Source organism: Mesoplodon bidens (assembly GCF_964165515.1).
Source record: "Mesoplodon bidens genome assembly, chromosome: 4".
Lineage (NCBI taxonomy): Eukaryota > Metazoa > Chordata > Mammalia > Artiodactyla > Ziphiidae > Mesoplodon > Mesoplodon bidens.
Window position 1 is genome coordinate 114,033,452 of NC_138160.1, and position 18,531 is coordinate 114,051,982.

An 18,531-nucleotide genomic window follows, 5' to 3' on the forward strand; every position below is an offset into this window, starting at 1 on the left:
TTGGGAGCATTGCAGGCTGCAAAGCTGAACCCACTCCTGTTGAGTTTATGAGCTGAATTCCTCTGGCCTCAAGGAAAGACTTGGCCCTTACTGCCCCTCCTGGGCATGACCTCAGAGCTCTGGACCTGGGTCTGGGCTGGACCACATGCTATCGGGGGCCAAAAGGGTTGTTTCTTGGTTAAAAGCAGGACCTCAGGGCTTCCAGAATAAATATTACCTGGAAAAGTGTTTATAAATGACATTTAAGATGACATCAGGTTCGGGAATTCCCTGGTGGTCCAGTGGTTAGGACTCTGTGCTTTCACTGCCGAGGGCATGGGTTCAGTCCCTGGTTGGGGAACTAAGATCCCGCAAGCCTCACAGCGCAGCCAAAAATTAAATTAAATTAAAAAAAAAGATTACATCAGGTTTGATGCATGATTCAAGGACAGTTAAGAACTATGTATAGGTTGGTTCGTTCTTTCTAACTTTGGCCCTGGTCCTGGCTTAGCTTGGAGCTCACTGTTGGACTTCTCTGGCCCAGGTGCCCTCCTCTGTGTGGTCCAGGGATGGGTTAGAGGGTGTCCTAGGCTCGGAGACAACAGGAATGGCTGGACTGAGGAATCTGAGGGCATCCCTGCACATGGTTGTCCCCTCCCCAAACCCCTTGGGAACCAGATCCACCTCCCAACCCTGCTGCGGCATTTTGAGAGTTTCTTCTTCTACCACTGCCCTCCTCTGCTCCTCCCGTGCCACCCCCCACGCCTCCCCCAGCCCCTGCCCTGGCTCTGGTCACTGAGGGCTAGTCAGGAGCTCAGGAGTCTGGCCCAACAGCAGTCTGGCAGTAGTCCAAAGGAAATCGAGGGCCAGCAGCCCTGGCCTGGCACAAAGTCCGGCTTTCCTGAAAAGCTTTGGTCTAGGGACATGCTCGCCTTTGTCTTTTGTTTTCTTCTTCATTAATTTTAAAAAATATTAGCAGACACAAATATTACTTCATTTAATCCCTATGATATATGGATATTGTACAGATGGGGAACCCGAAGCACAGAGAGACACACTTTGCAAGTGCTGGAGGAGAGATGTGAATTCAGGCATCTACCTCTGTGTTCCCTGCCCTTACCACCTGCTACCTTGCCTCTTAGACAACATACCTATCCACTCATTTTTGAAAAGTTGGGTTTTATAGCTACAGCTGGGTCGCCTTGGCTCCCCCATCCCATCCATCCCCACTCCTCACCGCCCCCAGGAATTTAGTGTTTCACCCTCTCCCTGTGTTTTTATAGTGTTAGACTCAGGTGTGTATCTGTAAAAGCTGTTTGGTGTGGTTTTTGGAACCCCCTAACTCAACCTCATTAGAGGGCTCCACCCCAAGAGGCCCCCTGTGGCAGTTGCAGCAGCCCTGCACTCCTCCGTCTGCTTACACTTGGCGTGAGGGGCCAAGTGTAAGTGGGAGTGGGAGTATCCTGGGGCCTGTGGGTGGGAGTGGGTGGGAGTATCCTGGGGCCTGAAGCCTCCAGCAACTCCTTTCCACTCCTTGCCTTGTTCACTTGGGATAAACCGCTGGACTGAGTCCAGGCAGAGCCCCAAGGGCCTTCCTTAACTGGCAGTAGCTGCAAGGGTTAGACCCAAGTGAGCTTCGTGACTGTGGCCCCAGGGCAGAACTGTCCTCCGGGGCTGGTACAGGCAGCTGAACAGACCAGGTAACTCAGAGACCCCCATCTTGTCTTTGCTCGTCAGAAGCTGGCTGGAATTAATCAGGGCAGGAATGCAGTGCCAAGGCTGGGGATGAGATCTCCAAGTGTCTTCTGCCTCCCACCCTTGAGCCGTTGCTGACCATCAGCCTCCGCCTCTCTGGGCCCTGCGCCGGGCCGTCCTGGCTCTTGCTCCTAGGCAGCACGCTAACTCTTCTGCGGGTGGCCATCCCACCCCGCGTGCACGTGGACTGGGAAAAGAGGCCAGACCTGGTGGGAAGAATGACTTCTCACGGTTCCTTTAGTCATTTACGACTGAGGACCCACATCACCTCCTATGAGGGCAGTGTGTTGCTGGCAAAATCCAGCAGGTCCCGGGTGGGTGGAGGTCTTAGTGAGGAGACCCAGTGTGCGGGGGGAGAACCTGGCAACCACTCGGCTCCTGCGCCTCACACGTGTGGTCTCCATTGCTGCGCGCTACCAGCTGGCCTGTGAGGCCTCTCACCGAGTGGTAAAGATCTCTGGCCAGGAACCCCAAAGGGCTGGATTCAAATCCCGATCTGTCATTACTTGCTCTGAGACGTTGAGCAAGTCGTTTAACCTCTCCCGGCTACCCTTTCCTCATCCGCACAATCTGTACACACGTCACAAAGTGGTTGGGAAGACTGGTGGGATTCGGGGGGCGGGGGGCGAACCCTGCAGGGTGCTAGGCACACAGGAGGCTGCCACTAGTGGGGGCTGCCGTGTCTAAATCTGCACGTCCGCTGCTTTCTTCATGCCTTTTCTACAAAGCCTTTTGGTTTTGCTCCCAGGGGAACAAAACCTCTGAACTCCTCAAATGCCTTCTTCCCAGAGCCTGGCTTTCCCTACTGCCAAAGACAGCCTGAGCCCAGGTTGTGCCCCGGCCTCTGCCTCAGGCACATGGGCTCCTGGAGGGCTGGGCCTTGAGGAGCTGGGGGGGCGACTGCCTGGACAGGGGACGCCCAGCCCCGGGCTGCTGCAGAGTCCCCAGACAGTGTGTCGGTAGCATCAACTAGCAGCTCGGCTGCAGCAGCTCCCGGAAGCTTATATTTTCCTCTGAAAACATCCTGTCCTGAGGGGCGTTTACCTCAGAGAGGAAGAAGGAAAACAAAAGTAAACGAATGCATAGAAACCACTGGAGGCTGTGGACCAGGCCACTCAGCTAAGTGAGGTTCCGCCAGCTCCGGGGGTGCCTCGGGGCCAGGCTGGGTCTAGAGCAGGCCTGTGGTTTGCCAAGGCTGTAGGCAGCGACTCGAGTCCTCGCCTCTGCTGTGGCAGGACCCCGTATCTGATGTCGAGGCCAGGCAGCTGCTGGACTGGCCACGTGGACCTGGGAGGGCTCTGTGCATCCCTGACCACAGTCCTGTGCTGGCAGGCGGGACTAAAGCCTCCTGGTCCACAAGGGTGTGGCCCAGCCATACCCCAGCTCTCCAGCTCAGCTGGCCACACGGCCACGGCTCCATGCTCTGTGGTGGGCATCTAGCACAAGGTGTCCAGCACGCTGTGGGTGGGGTGCTTGAGGGCCGTCATCTGGAGAGCACCATGTCCTGGGCAGCGGGGGCTGGCTATAAAAGGGCATGAGCCCAGCCGGGGGATATCTGCAGACGTGGGGTCTGCGGGAGCCCGCACATCAAGGCTTGGCTGATATGCAGGCGAGTCCCCTTTGGAGGACCTGCTTCCTTCTGGGAAGTTCATTCTCATGGTCCCAGGCTGTGGGGCAGCTTCCCACTCAGAAACTGGCCAGACTCCTTGGCGCTTAAGCACCGTGGGTGCTGGACAGTGGATCCCCAGCTCCAGACCTAGAGGACTGGGGGAGCTGTGTGTGGTGGGCACCAGTGGGCCCTGGAGCTGGGAGAGGAGTCCAGAGGAACTGAACAAGGCCAGAGCAGAAGTTCAGTGGCAGACCCTGGATGGAGCGTGGCCTGGTTTCTGGCAATGCAGGGAAGAGAAGTGAGAACTGGAGAGGACCTCTTGAGCAGGGCCACTGTGTGGGGTTATGCAGGGGATCTGGGCCAAGGAGCTGAAATCTAGCCTGCACTATGCTCCCCAAGCCACGTGCCCTGGTGTGGGCCCGGCTGTCTCTCCAGAGGAAAGGGTACTTTTTCTAGTTAGCACAAAGGCACCATATGAGCTAGTGGTAGCCCTGGCTTTGACTGTCTGGTGAATTCTGACTCCCAAGGTGTTGCAGGAAGGAGGACATTGGGTAGAAGGAGGCACAGGGTCTCAGTTGCCAGGCAGGATGTCCCTGACTCCCAGCAGTGGCCCCAGTTCCTCCCAGCCTCCTGTGTGCTGCTGTGACCATGCCCAGCCCCAGCCAGGGTGCTTTGTCCAGTGCTGCCATACACTCCCTAAACACTGGCTCACACTGGGCCCTACCTACACGTACTGCTAGAGACCCAACTTTGAGAGCCCAACAGGTGGGGGGAGAGCTCTCCAGGCAGAGGCAACAGCATGGCCCTTGAGGCCAAAGTGGCTGGAGCACAGAGGGAGAGGAGGTGAGAGATGAGAATATGGCTGTCTGGTGTTGCTTGCAGACCCTGAGAGACCTTAAAGGGGTCCCCGGCACTGACTTGCAATTTTCTCAGCGTCACTGAGCCTCACGTCCCTCATGAGTAAAACGGGAAGGATAACGCCTGCCTCAAATCAGTTGTCACGTGTGGCATTTACAATACTGAATTTCACATCTGTGCACTTGGCAGAGAGAACAATAACTCTATCAATAGCCCACCCTTCTGTCTAGTTCGAGGTGTGGATCTGCCCTCCTTCTGTGGACTCGTCCCAAGGGCCGTTCCGCAGCTCCAGAGCGGGCATCAGGAATACCTCCCCTCCCCCTTCTAGGAGCCAAGAGACTGAAGTCAGGTCCATGGTTGGATGAGTGGGTAGGCATGCAGGGGTTCTGGGGCATCAGGTATTCTAGAGGCCTTCATTCAGCAAGTCTTAATGAACATGCCAAGTACAGACCCTGGAGAGGCAGAGATGACTAACAAGCCGATTCTGCCCTCCAGGACCCCCAGGCCAACAACCCCTGCAGCAAGTGGGCAGCTCTGCCTGCTGGGCTGGTGGAACCCCACCCAGGTCACAGTCCTAAGGAGGTGGCCCTTAGACAGAGGTCAGGATGAGGAGGAATCAATATGGCAAAGAATAGGAGGAAGTGTGGAAAGCTGGGAGGGGAGGGCGTAAGGGGTGGGTAAAGGTGCAGAGGCGAAGAGCTGGACGCCTGGGTAAGAGAGAGGCAGGCCTGCGTGGTTGGGTATGGCTGGGGTGTGGCTGTGCGAGAGTGAGTCGGGGAGATGTGGGCTGGGGACCTGGGGTCATGTCCCAACTATTGCCATCAGGCAAGCTCCCCGTGCCAGCAGCCCTGGCAGGCAGGCAGGCATGGGGTATAGCTAGAACCCCAATCCCGGGGTCCCAGAACTTAGTGGAGCATCTTTAGGGTCAGGGGAGCACTGCCTCAGGTGACTCTGACCAACTATGCTGAAGAAGGGAGAGACTGAGTTTAGGACTGGGACTCCTTCCCCTGTTCCCCCTTGTTCTATCCTTGATAACCGTAGGGCCTTTGCAGTACAGTGGGTGGAATCTCAGCTCTGCCACTTACAAGCTGTGTGACCTTGGGCAAGCTATGTAATGTCTCCATCTCAGTTTCCTCGTTTATTAAATGGGGATAATAATTGTACCTATTTCATAGGTTTTAGGAGTACATGAGTTAAACTCTATAAGGTGCTCAGAATAATGCCTCGCACAGGGTATAAACCATCAGCTGTCATTAGCAGATGCTGATCTCCTGGCCTGATACATTGTAGGAGCTTAGTAAATACATCCTGACTGACTGTGTCTGCTGATAGTGATCAACTGCGAATTCTGGTGCAGTGTGTGTACGTGTGTGTTGGGGGGTGGTGCTCCTCCTGGCATAGTCCCTGCCAAGGGGAGACCTTCTTGGGAGGGCCTTGTCAGCCTCACAGGCTTCCAACCCCCCAGGCTTGAGACCAGAGGAAGCAGCAGCTTTCTTCGCTGAGAAAGTGTTGTGCGGCTTCTTGAGCGTTTGGGGGTTTTCAGAGTCAACCGTTAGAGGCGAGGGAGCTTCTCTGCTGGCAGTGGCAAGGGCTCTCAGGGTGCACACAGCCTGTAAGCCGACCTCTGCGGTCTGCAGGGAAAATGCCGACCGTGTTTATTTTTCACCTGAGCCTGCAGGAAGTTGGGGGTTGGGGAAGAGGGAGGTGGGAGCAGCCCGGCCAGGCCCAAGCCCGACTTCAGAGCAGAGGAGACCGACCTCAGGAGTCCCTCATTTCCACCTCCTCCTGCCTGGCCCTGCCCTAGGGCCCCTTCTTGGCTCCAGCCTGCTCAGCAAGAGGAGGGCTTGCTGGGGCACCAGAGTGAGGAATTTCCAACCATGGGACAACGAAAAGATTCCAGAAGGATGAGGACCGCCTTTGGAACGATAGGTTTTGAACCGGTGTGGGGAAGCACAGTAAGAGCAATGCCGTGGCAGGAAGGACCGCCTCTGCTAAGGCTGTTCCCAGTCCAAGGGTCTCAGAGTCTAGACTAGTCCTGGAGTGCTGCAGTCTGGAGGGGGAGAGGGGGAAGGGGCTGTATGCAAAGGCCAAGAACAGGGGTCTTGGAGTGTGGTGATCAAGGAGTATGGTCTGCTGTTAGGTCTTTCATTTGTTTATACATCCCACCATGCTGGGAGCGCTTACTGAGTGCCCAGTGCTATGCCTGGCACTCTGCCCTTAGAGGTAAGAGATGAGGTTGTGCCGTCGAGATGCTCAGGGACCGGTGGGGACGATCAACCCAGGCCTGCCTCCTTCCCTTGGAGGCAGGGCACAGGCACCACCAGGGGAGGAGAGGAGCAGAGCTCCAGTCACTGGGCTCCCCAGACACAGGCCAGGCCCCAGGCAACTCCACCCTGCTGGCTGGGCAGCCTAGCCCTGGGACAGCCTTGTGCTAAGGCCGTGGAGCGGGACGTTCCATTGGCTGAGAGGGGCTTGGGGCACCAGGCCCTGCGCCAGACAGTTTCCCCTGGCTGCCACCACCGGGCATGCAGGGGGCTGGGGAGTGAGGCTGAGAGGCAGCCTGCACGAACGGGAAGGACTGGCCAGGCCATCAGTGCTCTGCCCTGGAGCCCTGGCCCCTCAGGGCCTCCACCTGCCGGCAGGTTCTCAGCCCCACCTCCACCCACCTGGCACTTCTCCTGTGGCCTGGCTACAGACTCCCGTTCAATGAGGCTTTTCCCCAGTTCCCAGGGAAGGATGGGGGACAGGATGAGCCCTCTGTCCATCTGCTCCTGTCACACACATACATAACCAGGCCAGAGGCTATAGGCTGAGCTGGATTCTGAGGTTTCCTAGACCTAGAATGAGCTGTGTTACAACATGGAGCTTAACCAGCCTGGCCAAGGAGGGTCAGCTCTAGCTGTCCCTCAGGTGATAGGGCTTCCTGGCCCAAACGAGCCTTCCCCAGGGAAGGTGGTGTGCTGCGAAACCTGCTGTGGAGCCACCCTCTCCCTGCCCTGGGCAGAGTGGGACTCGGGGACTGTCTTCCTAGAGCTGGCACCTTGGACCCCAGGCTCTGCTCCTACGATTTCCCTGGGTCAGAGCTGCCTGTTCCACCAGCCAGGCTTATAACTCTGAGGGCTGAGAAGCCAGAGCCAAGGCTGGATGGCAGGGCCTTCTCTGAAGCAGAAGTTTAGACTTGAAAGCTCCGTGGTCTGCAGGGCCCTGTGGAGGGTGTTCATTCCACCCATTGCACCAGGGCTCCAGGCATTTGTGCCCTTAGATGGCGAATACTGGAATGCCTTCCACCAGGGTCCCAGGTTCCTGAGGGAGTGGGCCCTGAGGCTAATCTCCCTGTGTGCCACAAGGCCTGGGATCTGGCTAATCCCTGTCCTAGGAACTTATCAGGGTAAAAAGGCCCCCGAGGTTTCCAGAAAGCTTTCCACCTTCATAGGCCCTTGGCTCCTGCTCCCCAAAATTCTAGGATACAGTAGGTTTTTTTGTATCCTTGACCAGTGAGGTAGGCAGGGTTGATATGATCATGCTCATTTTACAAGGGGCATACTGGCCCAGGGTCCTATAGAGGAAAGGTCAGTGAAAAAGGTCAGCGAGCCTAGAGCTGTACTTCCCAACCCACTTCCCATCCTGGCACAGTTAAAAATGACCACTGGAGTAACTAACTGGAGGAAGAGGCTGGGGGCTGGAGGAAGAGGCTGGAGGCTGAAACAACCATGAGAAGTGCTGGGCATAGTGAGCAAGGAGAGAGGAAGGTAATGGTGTTAGAGAGGTAGTTGGGGGCCTGATCCTGGAGCTTCATAGGCCTGGGCTGAGGAGCAACGTGATCTGATTTATATGGCTGCTGGATGGAGGACTGAGGAAGCAGGAGGCTGCTGTAGTCGCCAGGTGAGAAGGGACTGTGGCTTGGACTGGGTGGGGAAAGGGAGAAAGAAAGAAGTGGTTGGATTCTGTTATATTTTGAAAGTAGAGCCATTAGGATCTGCTGACAAATTGGAGGTGGAGTGTGAGAAAAAGAAGCGTCAAAGGTGACTCCAAGCTGTTTGGTCTCAGCCACTGGAAGGAGGGAGTTACCATTAACTGAGGAAGATGGAGAGGAATGTTTGGGGCAGGAAGTCAAAGGTTCTACTTTGGACATGTTGAATTTGGGGAGCATTTGGAGAGTGGCGTTCCTAGGAGAAGTGGGGGCTGGAGATACCGATGTGGAGTCATCAGATGAAGACGTTTAAAGCCGTAAGCCTGGATGAGAGCAGCCTGGGAGGGGAGGATTGATAGAGAACTGAGGGCCAAGCTTGGGTCAGGTCAGGGAGAAGATGAAGAGCCAGAAACAAGGCCGAGAAGGAGTGGTCTCTGAGGTTAGAGGAAAATCAGGGAAGTGTGGCATTCTGGAATCCAAGTGAAGAAACTACCACGAGGAGGGAGAAATCAGTTGTGTTCAGTGTGCTGAGAAGTCGGGTAAAATGCAGACTGAGAATTGACTGCTGAGTTCAGCAACATGGAAGTCACTGGGGACCTTGACGAGTCACCTAGGGAAGTGATGGGGCAAGAGACTGGCCTGGATGAAGGCATAATGAGAGCTGAGGACTAGAGGCAGCAAATGGGGACAGCTCTGCTGAGGTCTGCAATAAAGGGGAGCAAGACAGGAGGTGGCAGCTGGAGAACTTACAAATGGGAGAAATAGCAACCTGCTGGTACCCTGGTGGGAATAAGACTGCGCTTGCAAAGTGCTGGGCACAGTGCCTGGCATGTGGCAAGTACTCAGTACATGAAGGGGTCACATTCCCCCACACCCCATACCCCACACCTACTGTCCCAGTCTGCTCCCCTCTCTCTTGCCGGTCACCTGCAGGCCTGAGGATCCTGTTTTCCACCTTCCATTCCCCCGCACAATCCCAACCTGTCACAGGTGTGTCTGGGTCCGTGCTGGGGATAAAAGAAGGCCTGGGAATGACAGGAGCTTCCCCCAGCTTGTTCAGGAAGCCCAGCCTTCACAGAGCAACAGGAGGGTCCCACCAGCCTTGAACAGCATGGCCCCGTCTTCACTCTTCCCAAGTGATGCTGCCAGTGGGCTGCCAGGTGTGTCTGCCATCTCCAGGCAGACCTCCTTTGGCATAATAAGACCAAAGTGTCTGGCCCATGTGAGGCCTGGCACCAGGGGGCTAGGGAAGCACTCTAAGTAACGTTTCCTCCTCACTCTTCAGGGTGAATGAGGGGCTTCTTACATGTCCCTTCCTCATTACCTGACACCTGACTACTTGAGCTCCTGGCTTTATCCTCACAAGAGCCATTTGAGACAAGATAATAGGTGCTCAGGTATTGTAGTAAATTAGATCCAGGAACTGAACGTGGTTGGCAGACTCTTCCTCAGGCTCACAGTGGAGAGTCCTCGGAAGCTCTCCTGCGCTGCCCCAGGAGGCCAGGAGAGGCCTCTGGTCAGAGGTGAGGCATCGGCCTCAGGAAGTGGTTGTGATGCCAGATCCATGCCAGCCGCAAAGAAGGAGCCACCACTATTAGAGCATTAGCTCCTATCTGCCTGAGGACAGAAGGCAGGCTCATCATCCCTGGTATCTAAGACTCCTCCTGGTGGGCAGATGGATGAGCAAGGGACTGACAGGTGGCAGTGTGAGCAATTTACCGAGCCCTGAAGGGAAGGGTACAGCTTGTAGCCCAGCCTGAAGCTCCCCTGGAGGCAGGAATGTGGGAAAGGGGGTGGCCAGGGCTGTTGCTGGGAGGTGTGGGATCCTGTGCCCATCTGGGAGCCTCATGCCATGGCTACAGTGTGGCTCATACCTGCCCTTCCCTCTAGCCTCACTCTGGACCCCCAACAGCCAGTACCAAAGGACCAGTGCCAGGCCTCCTCACCAAGAGCTACCCTCACCTTCCCCAAACCTGGTGATGAAGGGATCATGAACCCCATCCACAGGAGAGGAAGCCCAGAGATGTTAAGGAGTCTGGCTAAATTCAGCCAGTGAGAAATTTCACCTACAGGGTGGGGAGGAGCCCAGACTACCATCTCTCATGACTGTCTTGCCCCAAAGATATCCCATTTCTTCTGTGTCGTGGGTTAGAAGTCACTCATCTGTGCTCCCAGCCAGCAGCATCCCCACAGGTGGACTTTTCCAAGTGGAAGCTGACCTTCAGTTTTAGATGATGTCTCCAGGGCCCTGGCCTGCAAAGGTGCGCACCGAGGATATGCAGAGCTAGGCCTTGGCCCTGAGCCGCAAACTCCCTGTGGTTGGGTCTCAGGGGAGCCCCCGTCCCAGTCTGAATATGAGTCAACTCATGACAAATCCATGTGACTAGCGTGAAAAGTAAGAGTCCTGTGGTGCTGAGGAAACAGGAAATGTGGAGGCTGGGTGGGTTGGCCCTGGGGGGAGCCTGGCCACAGCTGGCACCACTTTGCCCCACCTCCCCTGAGTTAGAGAGCTGAGGGAGCCCCTTCCCTATGTCAACAAATCCTCTTAAGCCTGAGGTGGTTCCAGAGGGTCAGACTCAAGCCCCTCAGTCTGGGGGCTAGAGGAGGGGGACAGCAAGCTCCAGGCTGTCTTAGGGCTGGAGGCTTGTGAGCAGCTCCCCAGACAAGCCATAGGGCCTCAGAGAAACTGGGGGATCTCTGAAACCAGGAGGCAGGAAGAATTTCCTGGGCAGGGGAAACGCCTCCTAGAACTGAGGGCCAAGAAAGACCGAGAGGCTCTCTAGGAGACTGGACTGCTTGGGCAAAGTTGGGTGGGGGGGCAGGGCCACTGGACACCAGGTGGCCTGAGTGGGGTCCTGTCCAGTGAAGCCTGCGGTTTTGATCACCTCCACTTTCCTCTGGTGGTTGGGCTGCCGCCACACAGCTCATTGGGGCTCTTCCTATATGTGCACCCCGGTCTCGTGCCTTCCTCCCTCAGGTCCCCCACATTCACCCACCCTCCTCGTTTTTCAGCACAACAAGGCCAGTCAGCCTTCCCACGGCGTCCCCCAACTCTCTCCTCTCTATGACCATTTCAGCAGCCCACACCCCACACCTGCTCCAGCCGACATCAGCCAGAAGCAAGGTATGGATCCTGGATGGGAAGGGCCCAACAAGACCCAGAGCTGGGGAGTGGGGAGATCAAGTCCCAGCCTTCTGAGACCAGGTGGCTAGACCATGGAGAACCTGGGGCTGTGCAAACTCAGGGCCCCTCGAACATGCCCAAAAGATTGAGGAGCCTGAGGGCACCAAAGGGTTGGGGAAGGTGGTACCTGGTCAAAATCTGAAGGCTTCAGGTTGAGGTAGGAGCCTAAATCCTGCATGACTACCCAATACCAGTATGGGAGTAGGCCTCTGTAAAGCTGATAAATATAAAACTTGTAGTCTTTCCCTCCCGCAGTGAGAAAATGGAAAGTGGTGGTTGTGATGGCTGATTCACCTCAGCCTCGGGCAAAGTCATTCTGAAATCAGCCATTGTCGGCTGTGGGAAACCTGCTGACTCAACCCTGGGGAGGAGGGGGCATGGGGAGGCGGGTGGAGCCCTGGCTCCCCAGGCCAGGGGGTCTGCCTCCTGCCCGGAAAGCCAGGCTAGAGCCCCCAGCAGAGAGGCCCCAGTTACAGATCAGCATTGGACCAGGGTGTGGCAAGGTCTGGCCTCCCACTCCTGAATGACTCCAACTCTGCCACTGTCCAGCCACTGTCCGTAGGCAGGTCACCCAAACCCTCTGCCCTTGATTCCCCTAGCCTGTAAATGGGGCACTATTACCACACTGGGATAGTCCTGAACAAACCAGTATGTCTGGTCCTCCCTCTAGCACATGGAGATGGGATCCTAGGAGGGCCCCACAGGAGGCTCCAGGATGCAGTAACAAGCTGAAGTGGCCTCCAGGTCAGGCTGGCTCACTTACTCGGCCCCTCTCCACTGCAGGAGTTCACAGGCCTCTGCAGACCCCTGACCTCTCTGGCTTCTACTCTCTGACCTCAGGCAGCATGGGACAGCTCCCGCACACTGTGAGCTGGTGAGTGAGGGCCCAGTGGGAAAGGGGCACCTTGCACTGGTTGGACCCATACCTGCCCTTCCATTTTCCTCCTCCACCCTTCTGTGCTGAGCACCCTGATGCCAGCTCTGTACAGGTACTAGGGGCTGGCCAGCAGCTCTATCCACGCCTCAGCTAGCCAGACATACTCCCTCTGGGAAGGCAGGAGACCTAGCTCCTGGTCCTAGCCCTATCACACTCTGCCGTAACGTCTGAGACTTTAACGGGGGAACCCTGGGCTGTTCAGGGCCATATGAGTATGTGAGGAAGAAAAAGTAGGCCTGACCAGGGAGGTGGCAGCATGCATGGCCACGAGAGGCTGTTGCTTCTCAGTGGCCTGGTGGACAGAGGGAGACTTCCCACTTGCCTCAGTGTCTACTGCTGGCTGGTCCCTTCCTTGGCTGAGCTGCTTGAAGGGCCGGGCCCTTCTTGCCCCTATGGTGCCTGCTTCAGTGCAAGCCCCTGGCATTCTGCTTGGAGAGCCGTCTAAGGCTGGGCCAGGGAAAGACAGCCTGGATCCCATTCAGTAGGCCCAACTGTGAGCCAAAGGGCCCGTCTTCACCCGGATCTGGGCCTTGGCAGAATACGTGACCCTTTGTTCATCATGCGCAGTTTGACCTAGGCAGGTCTCTAGCCTCTCTAGGTTGGGGCAATTACCCAAAGGCAGGAAAGCTTGGCTTCCCAGGAAGGCAGAGCAGGCCAGAAGCCCAACCTGGGGCCCGCCTGCCCCTTCCTACTTGCCCTTTATCCACGTTCAGCTCACTCTTCCATGTCCAGATTGTCTCCGGACAAAGCTCCACCTTGAATACAAATCAGGACTACCCTTACGAGTACCCCCAGGATTTAAGTGCACCGGGCAGGTTCTGGGAACCAGAGAAGCACTGCTGAAGCTGGTTGATCCTCAGGTCCCTGCCCTCTCAGAACTCATTCCACCCAGTGCACAAGTCAGGCAAGAGGCCAGTTACAGAGCACTGTTAGCAGTGCTTTGAGGACTGTAGAAGCCTGGAGGGACACCTCATCCAGTTTGGGATCTCAAGGGCTTTCAGGAGAAACGGTGTTTTGGCCAAGCAAGACCTTGACAGATGACCAGGAGAGTTTGAAGCAAAGTGGGACAGAAGAACAATCCTAACAGTGTCAACAGTGAGTGCAAAGGCCTTAGGGCAGGTGTGCAGGTATCAAGCCCGAATTTCAGGAGGTGAGGCTGGAGGGACCCCAGGGACCTACTAACCTGGGTCCCAGGAGAATGCTGCCATTTCTACCCCTTATACACGAGTAGAGGGAAGGTAAGCCTGTAGAGCAGGGGTTAGGAACCGGGCCGCACAGCAGGTGAGCGGCAGGGCAAGCCCCAAGTCTGTGGAAAAACATTCTTCCACAAAACCGGTCCCTGGTGCCAAAAAGGTTGGGGACCGCTGCTGTAGAGGGAAAGGTTGCCCTCTGGTGGCTGGTGTTTAAAACATATACTAGAGTGGTCCAAGCAGAAGCCAATTTTCCTTATTACACTAGGGGTCAGGCCCGAGCAAGGTGGGGAAGTCGTTCCCCACATTTGGCAAGTAGCTAGCCAGACTGCTAACAGCTATCTCTCCCAACCACAGGCCCAGCCCTCCTCTCTACCCCCTGTCCCCTTCCTGCGGATATAGACAGCACTTCCCTGCCCCCACCGCAGCCCCTGGCGCCCCCTACCCCAGGTGAGTCCCCTACCCTGCAGCTAGGCTCCTGCTTCCTGTTGCCCAGGCTTCAGTGCCCACAAGAGGCCATGCCCAGGCCAGTGCTTGCCCTGTGTCAGTCGTCTGTCCATCCGTCCGTCTGTCATTCTCCAGCCCCACGCTGCCCTATACCAGAGAATGAAGCCAGTGGGAGTGCAGGAGGCCTAAGCCCAGGCCATACAGTGCAGAGCACAACAAGAGCAGCCAGAGGCAGTGCATGTACACGTGTGCAGGTGTGTGTGCACTCAACTCTGTTGTGCATCCTGCTGAGCAAAGGACTGAGTCAGGACAGCATCCCCCGAGCTCTGCCCAAGCTGAGGCAGCACCTTTTACATGTGTCTCCAACCTCTGGCCCTTAGGGGCCACCTGCTCAGTTATTCCATACCTGTGCAAGCAGTAAGGGACAGATTGGTATCCATAGAACATCAAGAAAGTAAAGTGGGAGCTATGTGTATATGTGTGTCCTTTCACTTGGCTCACTCCCTCAGTGACAGGCTTGTGCGCAGGTATGGAACAAGGAATTCAACAGACATTTCTAGCCCTACTGGAGCCCACAGCCCAGGGTGGGAGGTATAGACACAGCAACAGCAGTTGAATGGGCTAGCTGGGTGATGGGGAAGCCCCGAGGAGACCCCAGCCATGTCTGATGGGTCAGGGAAGGCTTCACGAAGAGGATAACATCTCTTGAGTGAGGGGAACAAAGGGAACATCAGTAGCTGGAGATGGCTGGGGGCGGGAAGTGATGGGAAATGGGGTGGGGGGGGGCTAGAAATGTCAGCAGAGATGGCCATACAGGGCTGTGCAAGCCCTGGGGAGGAGCCTGGGTTTTATTCTGTGGGCAGTGGGGGAATTTCAACAGAAGTGGCCAAGAGCATTCAGGTGTTTTTAAAAGGTCACTCTGGCTGTTATATAGAGAGAGGCCTGGAGGGGTCAAGGAGGAAAGTAAGGGCAGCCACAGTGTGAGGCTGAGCTGTTGAGGGCAGGAGGTGAGAAGGGGATAGATTCAAAAGCTATTCAGGACTTTAGTAACCACCTGAATTTGACATACATGTAGATTTTTGCATCGTGTCTGTGCAGTGTGTTGGAAGCAGGTATTTGTATGTATTTCTGTGTACTTGTATGCAGGCCAGTGGAGGTGGGTATTTGTTCACCCTCTTGTACTGTGCAGGGGCCTCTCTGTGTCCAAAGATCTGGCCCGTACATACCTGGCTCAGTGTTAACTCTTCTTCTGCCTTTAGGTTCACCCATCCACCCCTGATGCTAGGTTCCGGTGTACCTGGTCACCCTGCAGCCATCCCCCACCCAGCCATTGTGCCCCCTTCAGGGAAGCAGGAGCTGCAGCCCTATGACCGCAGCCTGTGAGTGAAAAGACACTAAACGGGGATGGGGGGTGGGACAGGTAAGCAGACCTCAAGATACACATTCCTCCCACCAGGCCCAAGCCTGCTGCCTGGAAGGTCCAGGGACTGCCAGGAGGCCTCTGGCCAAGCCATCTTGTGGCAATTGCCACTGACCAGTTTTTTGATCCTCAGAAGCAGGAGGGGAGTGGGTGGATTTAGTTTGAGCCAAGAGGGGAGGGGTTTTCCTTACTTAGCTGCAGAATTCCTGTAAGGAACAGTTACTTAGCTCTGCTCACCTACTTTGGGGCAGCTAAAAAAAAGATCCCATTTACAAAACCCTAGTATCCAGGCACTTACACATACACTGGACACACTAGAGGAGAGTGGTAGCATCAGGACACCGTGGGGGCCCCTGAGTGATCTGTTCATGTGTCCTTCAGGAAGACACAGGCAGAATCCAAGGCAGAGAAGGAAGCCAAGAAGCCAACCATCAAGAAGCCTCTCAACGCCTTCATGCTGTACATGAAGGAGATGAGAGCAAAAGTCATTGCAGAATGCACACTCAAGGAGAGCGCTGCCATCAACCAGATCCTGGGCCGTAGGGTGAGGCCACGGGGCAGGTGGGCTGGTAGGGGCGGGCCCTGACTACCTTCACCCCGGTGCAGCCTGCTGACTCCCTGATGCACCTCCATCTGCCCCCCTTCCCCTCTGCAGTGGCACGCACTGTCCCGGGAAGAGCAGGCCAAGTATTATGAGCTGGCCCGCAAGGAGAGGCAGCTGCACATGCAGCTCTACCCAGGCTGGTCGGCGCGGGACAACTACGTGAGTGGCCAACACACAGTAGGGCAACCTTCAAGATGCCAGGCCACAGTCTCACCAGGGAAGTTGGGACTACTGTCCTGAAGGCACAGAGGAGGAGGGGAGGTGGTGGAATAGAGGGTCCAAGGCCTCCCATGGCTAGCTCAGAAGAGGATCAGATGAGGGAAGCTGCCCCTAAAGGCAGGCTCATTTTCCCCAGCATGTACTTCCACACAGGGCTGTTGTCCAGTACTTGATTGGGCTACATCAGCACAAGTGGAGGAAGGGGCCCAGAAGTCACCTCCTGCATTCAGAAAGGAGACCAGTGTGGGAAAGGGAGGAGGAGGCCCCAACTGCCCCGTGGTAACCTAGCAAAAAGCGCAATCAAGAGACACCAAGGCCCCCAAGTCAGAGGGAACTGTGGACCTGGAATCCCAGCGGCAGCCAGGTACTAGGCTGCAGGTGTCCCAACCACTCGCTCACTGGGGTTACAGTGTCCACCTCCCAGCATCCTCTAAGCATCCTCCGCTTTGCTCCCTGCAGGGGAAGAAGAAGAGGCGGTCACGGGAAAAGCACCAGGAATCCAACACAGGTGAGGCCTTCCCTCAGCAGTAGTGGAGGCTCCTCTCCGGGTCCCCAGCTCACGAGCAGCCCTGCTCTGGCCCAGGAGAGAGGCAGAGTACTGAGCCATGAACCTTCAGGGCCTGGGCCCTCTGGAAATGAGGCCTGCACCTCACAAGTCAACCCCCCACAGGAGAAACAGCTACACTAAGTCCCAGGGAAGACCTGCAGAAGCCAATTCTTAGAGCAGTGCTTTGTGACCCACCACACACACCCCCTTGCAAGCCCTGCTAGCGGCCAGCCTCTGCCAGAGAAGCTAGTGAGGAACTGTTAAGACTAAACCCAAATGCTGCATCCTGGTTAGCTCTGCGGAGGTGAGCAGCAGGCTGTCTGGGTGGAGGCTGAGCCAGGCCCCATGCCTGAGCCCAGCAGTCCAGCCTAGCAATTTCTCTATCTCCCCACCCCCAGTTCTCACAGAGGCGCAAAGTGCACCCTGCCTCAAGTCTTCCTGTGGGTGAATTCCTGTCCTAACTCTGATACTTCACACAAGTGACTTTCTCAGCTGTGCTGCCCCATACAGGGAAGCTGGAGGCTAGGACTGGGGCACGGGAGAGTCCTCAGTCCTTTTTCTAAGGTTGAAGAATGGGCTTTACTTCTGGAAAAGTATGTAGCATAGGCTTAAGCTACAGCTACAGGGGATATGGGTCAGGCAGACTGCACACTGGCAACGATGAAGAAAAACTGGATAAAATGGGCAGGGAGTTGGCGGGGGTAGTGGGGGCCCTAAGGCAGAAGAGGCTTGATCCCCACAGGCCCCCCAGGTTCTTCTCTGAGCTCCCTTGCTGCAAGGGGCCCCACAAGCCACAGAGAGGAGCCAGCCTGATAGGGTCCCCTCCCTCCCCACCCCCGCCATTCTTACCACTGCCTCTACACTGCCAGCTGGGTGCCACCCTTTCCTGATACCTTGGCTTTGGGCCCTGGGGCTCCCACTAGGGCTGGCTGTGCCGTGGAGAAGCCCTTGCCTGTAGGGACTGTGGGGTATCTGTGACTGGCTAACACTGATGTTACCTCTTCTTTCTGGGCCCTGCTCTGCCCTGCTGCCTGCCTGCTCGCCCTCTGCCCTGCTCTGCCCCTCTGGCATGGCTGTGAGCAGACCCTGGCTCGCCTAAGAAATGCCGTGCTCGCTTTGGCCTCAACCAGCAGACGGATTGGTGTGGTCCGTGCAGGTGGGTTTGTCCCCACCACTGTCCTCCCTTTGCTTCAAGCTGCTTCCCTTACTCTCTGCACATGTTCTGCTGGGCCTGCTGCCCTCCTTTGGCCCCTAGCCCCCAACATACCCACAGACTGGGGAGCCCATGCCTCATAAGAATGGGAGTGAACACAGAACAGCTTGTGGGGAAGACCACTTGGGTCTAAGAGGAAGGAGAAGGAGAGACAATGATCTAGGAGGAAAGGCAGACTTAGAAGGTATTTCTGGTACCTGCTGTCCAGGGTTCCCTGGTAATGTTGGTCTGATGCTCATCAGGCCTAGCAGGTCCTCAGCAGACAAATCACACACACAGCATTTAAATGGCCTGAGCCCCTGTTCCCAGGCCTCAAAGTCATCATGGTCCACCAGCTCCCTCACTTCTTCCAGTTGGGGTCCCTGCTGTACCATACTGAGCCCTTAATTCTAAGAATAACAAAGTGACTGTAGTAGAGAAAAACCTGAATAACTTGAATGCCCAGTGGCCATGTGACTTATATCATGTACGTACTGAGACCAGAGGGCTCAGAGAGGTAGGGAGATGTACAGAGGTACCCCTGGTAGCCATACTCAGGCCCTGTGGCATTAAACCTGTATGTTTCACCATACAACAGAGAAATATTTGTGTATGGGAAAAGAAAGTATACCTACCAAATGACTAAAGTTGCCTAGTTGAGGTTCAGGCCAGGCCTGCTA

General features: G+C 56.0%; 1 protein-coding gene across 5 annotated transcripts in view; it reads left to right on the forward strand.

Moving 5' to 3' along the window:
- Positions 1 to 18,531, forward strand: part of TCF7 (transcription factor 7) — a 32,848-nt gene that overhangs the window by 11,681 nt on the left and 2,636 nt on the right. For 3 of the 5 annotated variants that reach the window (XM_081232775.1, XM_081232774.1, XM_081232778.1), the window contains 7 exons: positions 11,124 to 11,235; positions 12,079 to 12,169; positions 13,780 to 13,872; positions 15,129 to 15,248; positions 15,671 to 15,833; positions 15,945 to 16,052; positions 16,572 to 16,620. In XM_081232775.1, coding sequence (XP_081088901.1) covers positions 11,124 to 11,235; positions 12,079 to 12,169; positions 13,780 to 13,872; positions 15,129 to 15,248; positions 15,671 to 15,833; positions 15,945 to 16,052; positions 16,572 to 16,620 — 736 coding nt within the window. The remainder of the gene's footprint in view (positions 1 to 11,123; positions 11,236 to 12,078; positions 12,170 to 13,779; positions 13,873 to 15,128; positions 15,249 to 15,670; positions 15,834 to 15,944; positions 16,053 to 16,571; positions 16,621 to 18,531) is intronic. The other 2 variants (XM_081232777.1, XM_081232776.1) reach the window with 1 other exon arrangement.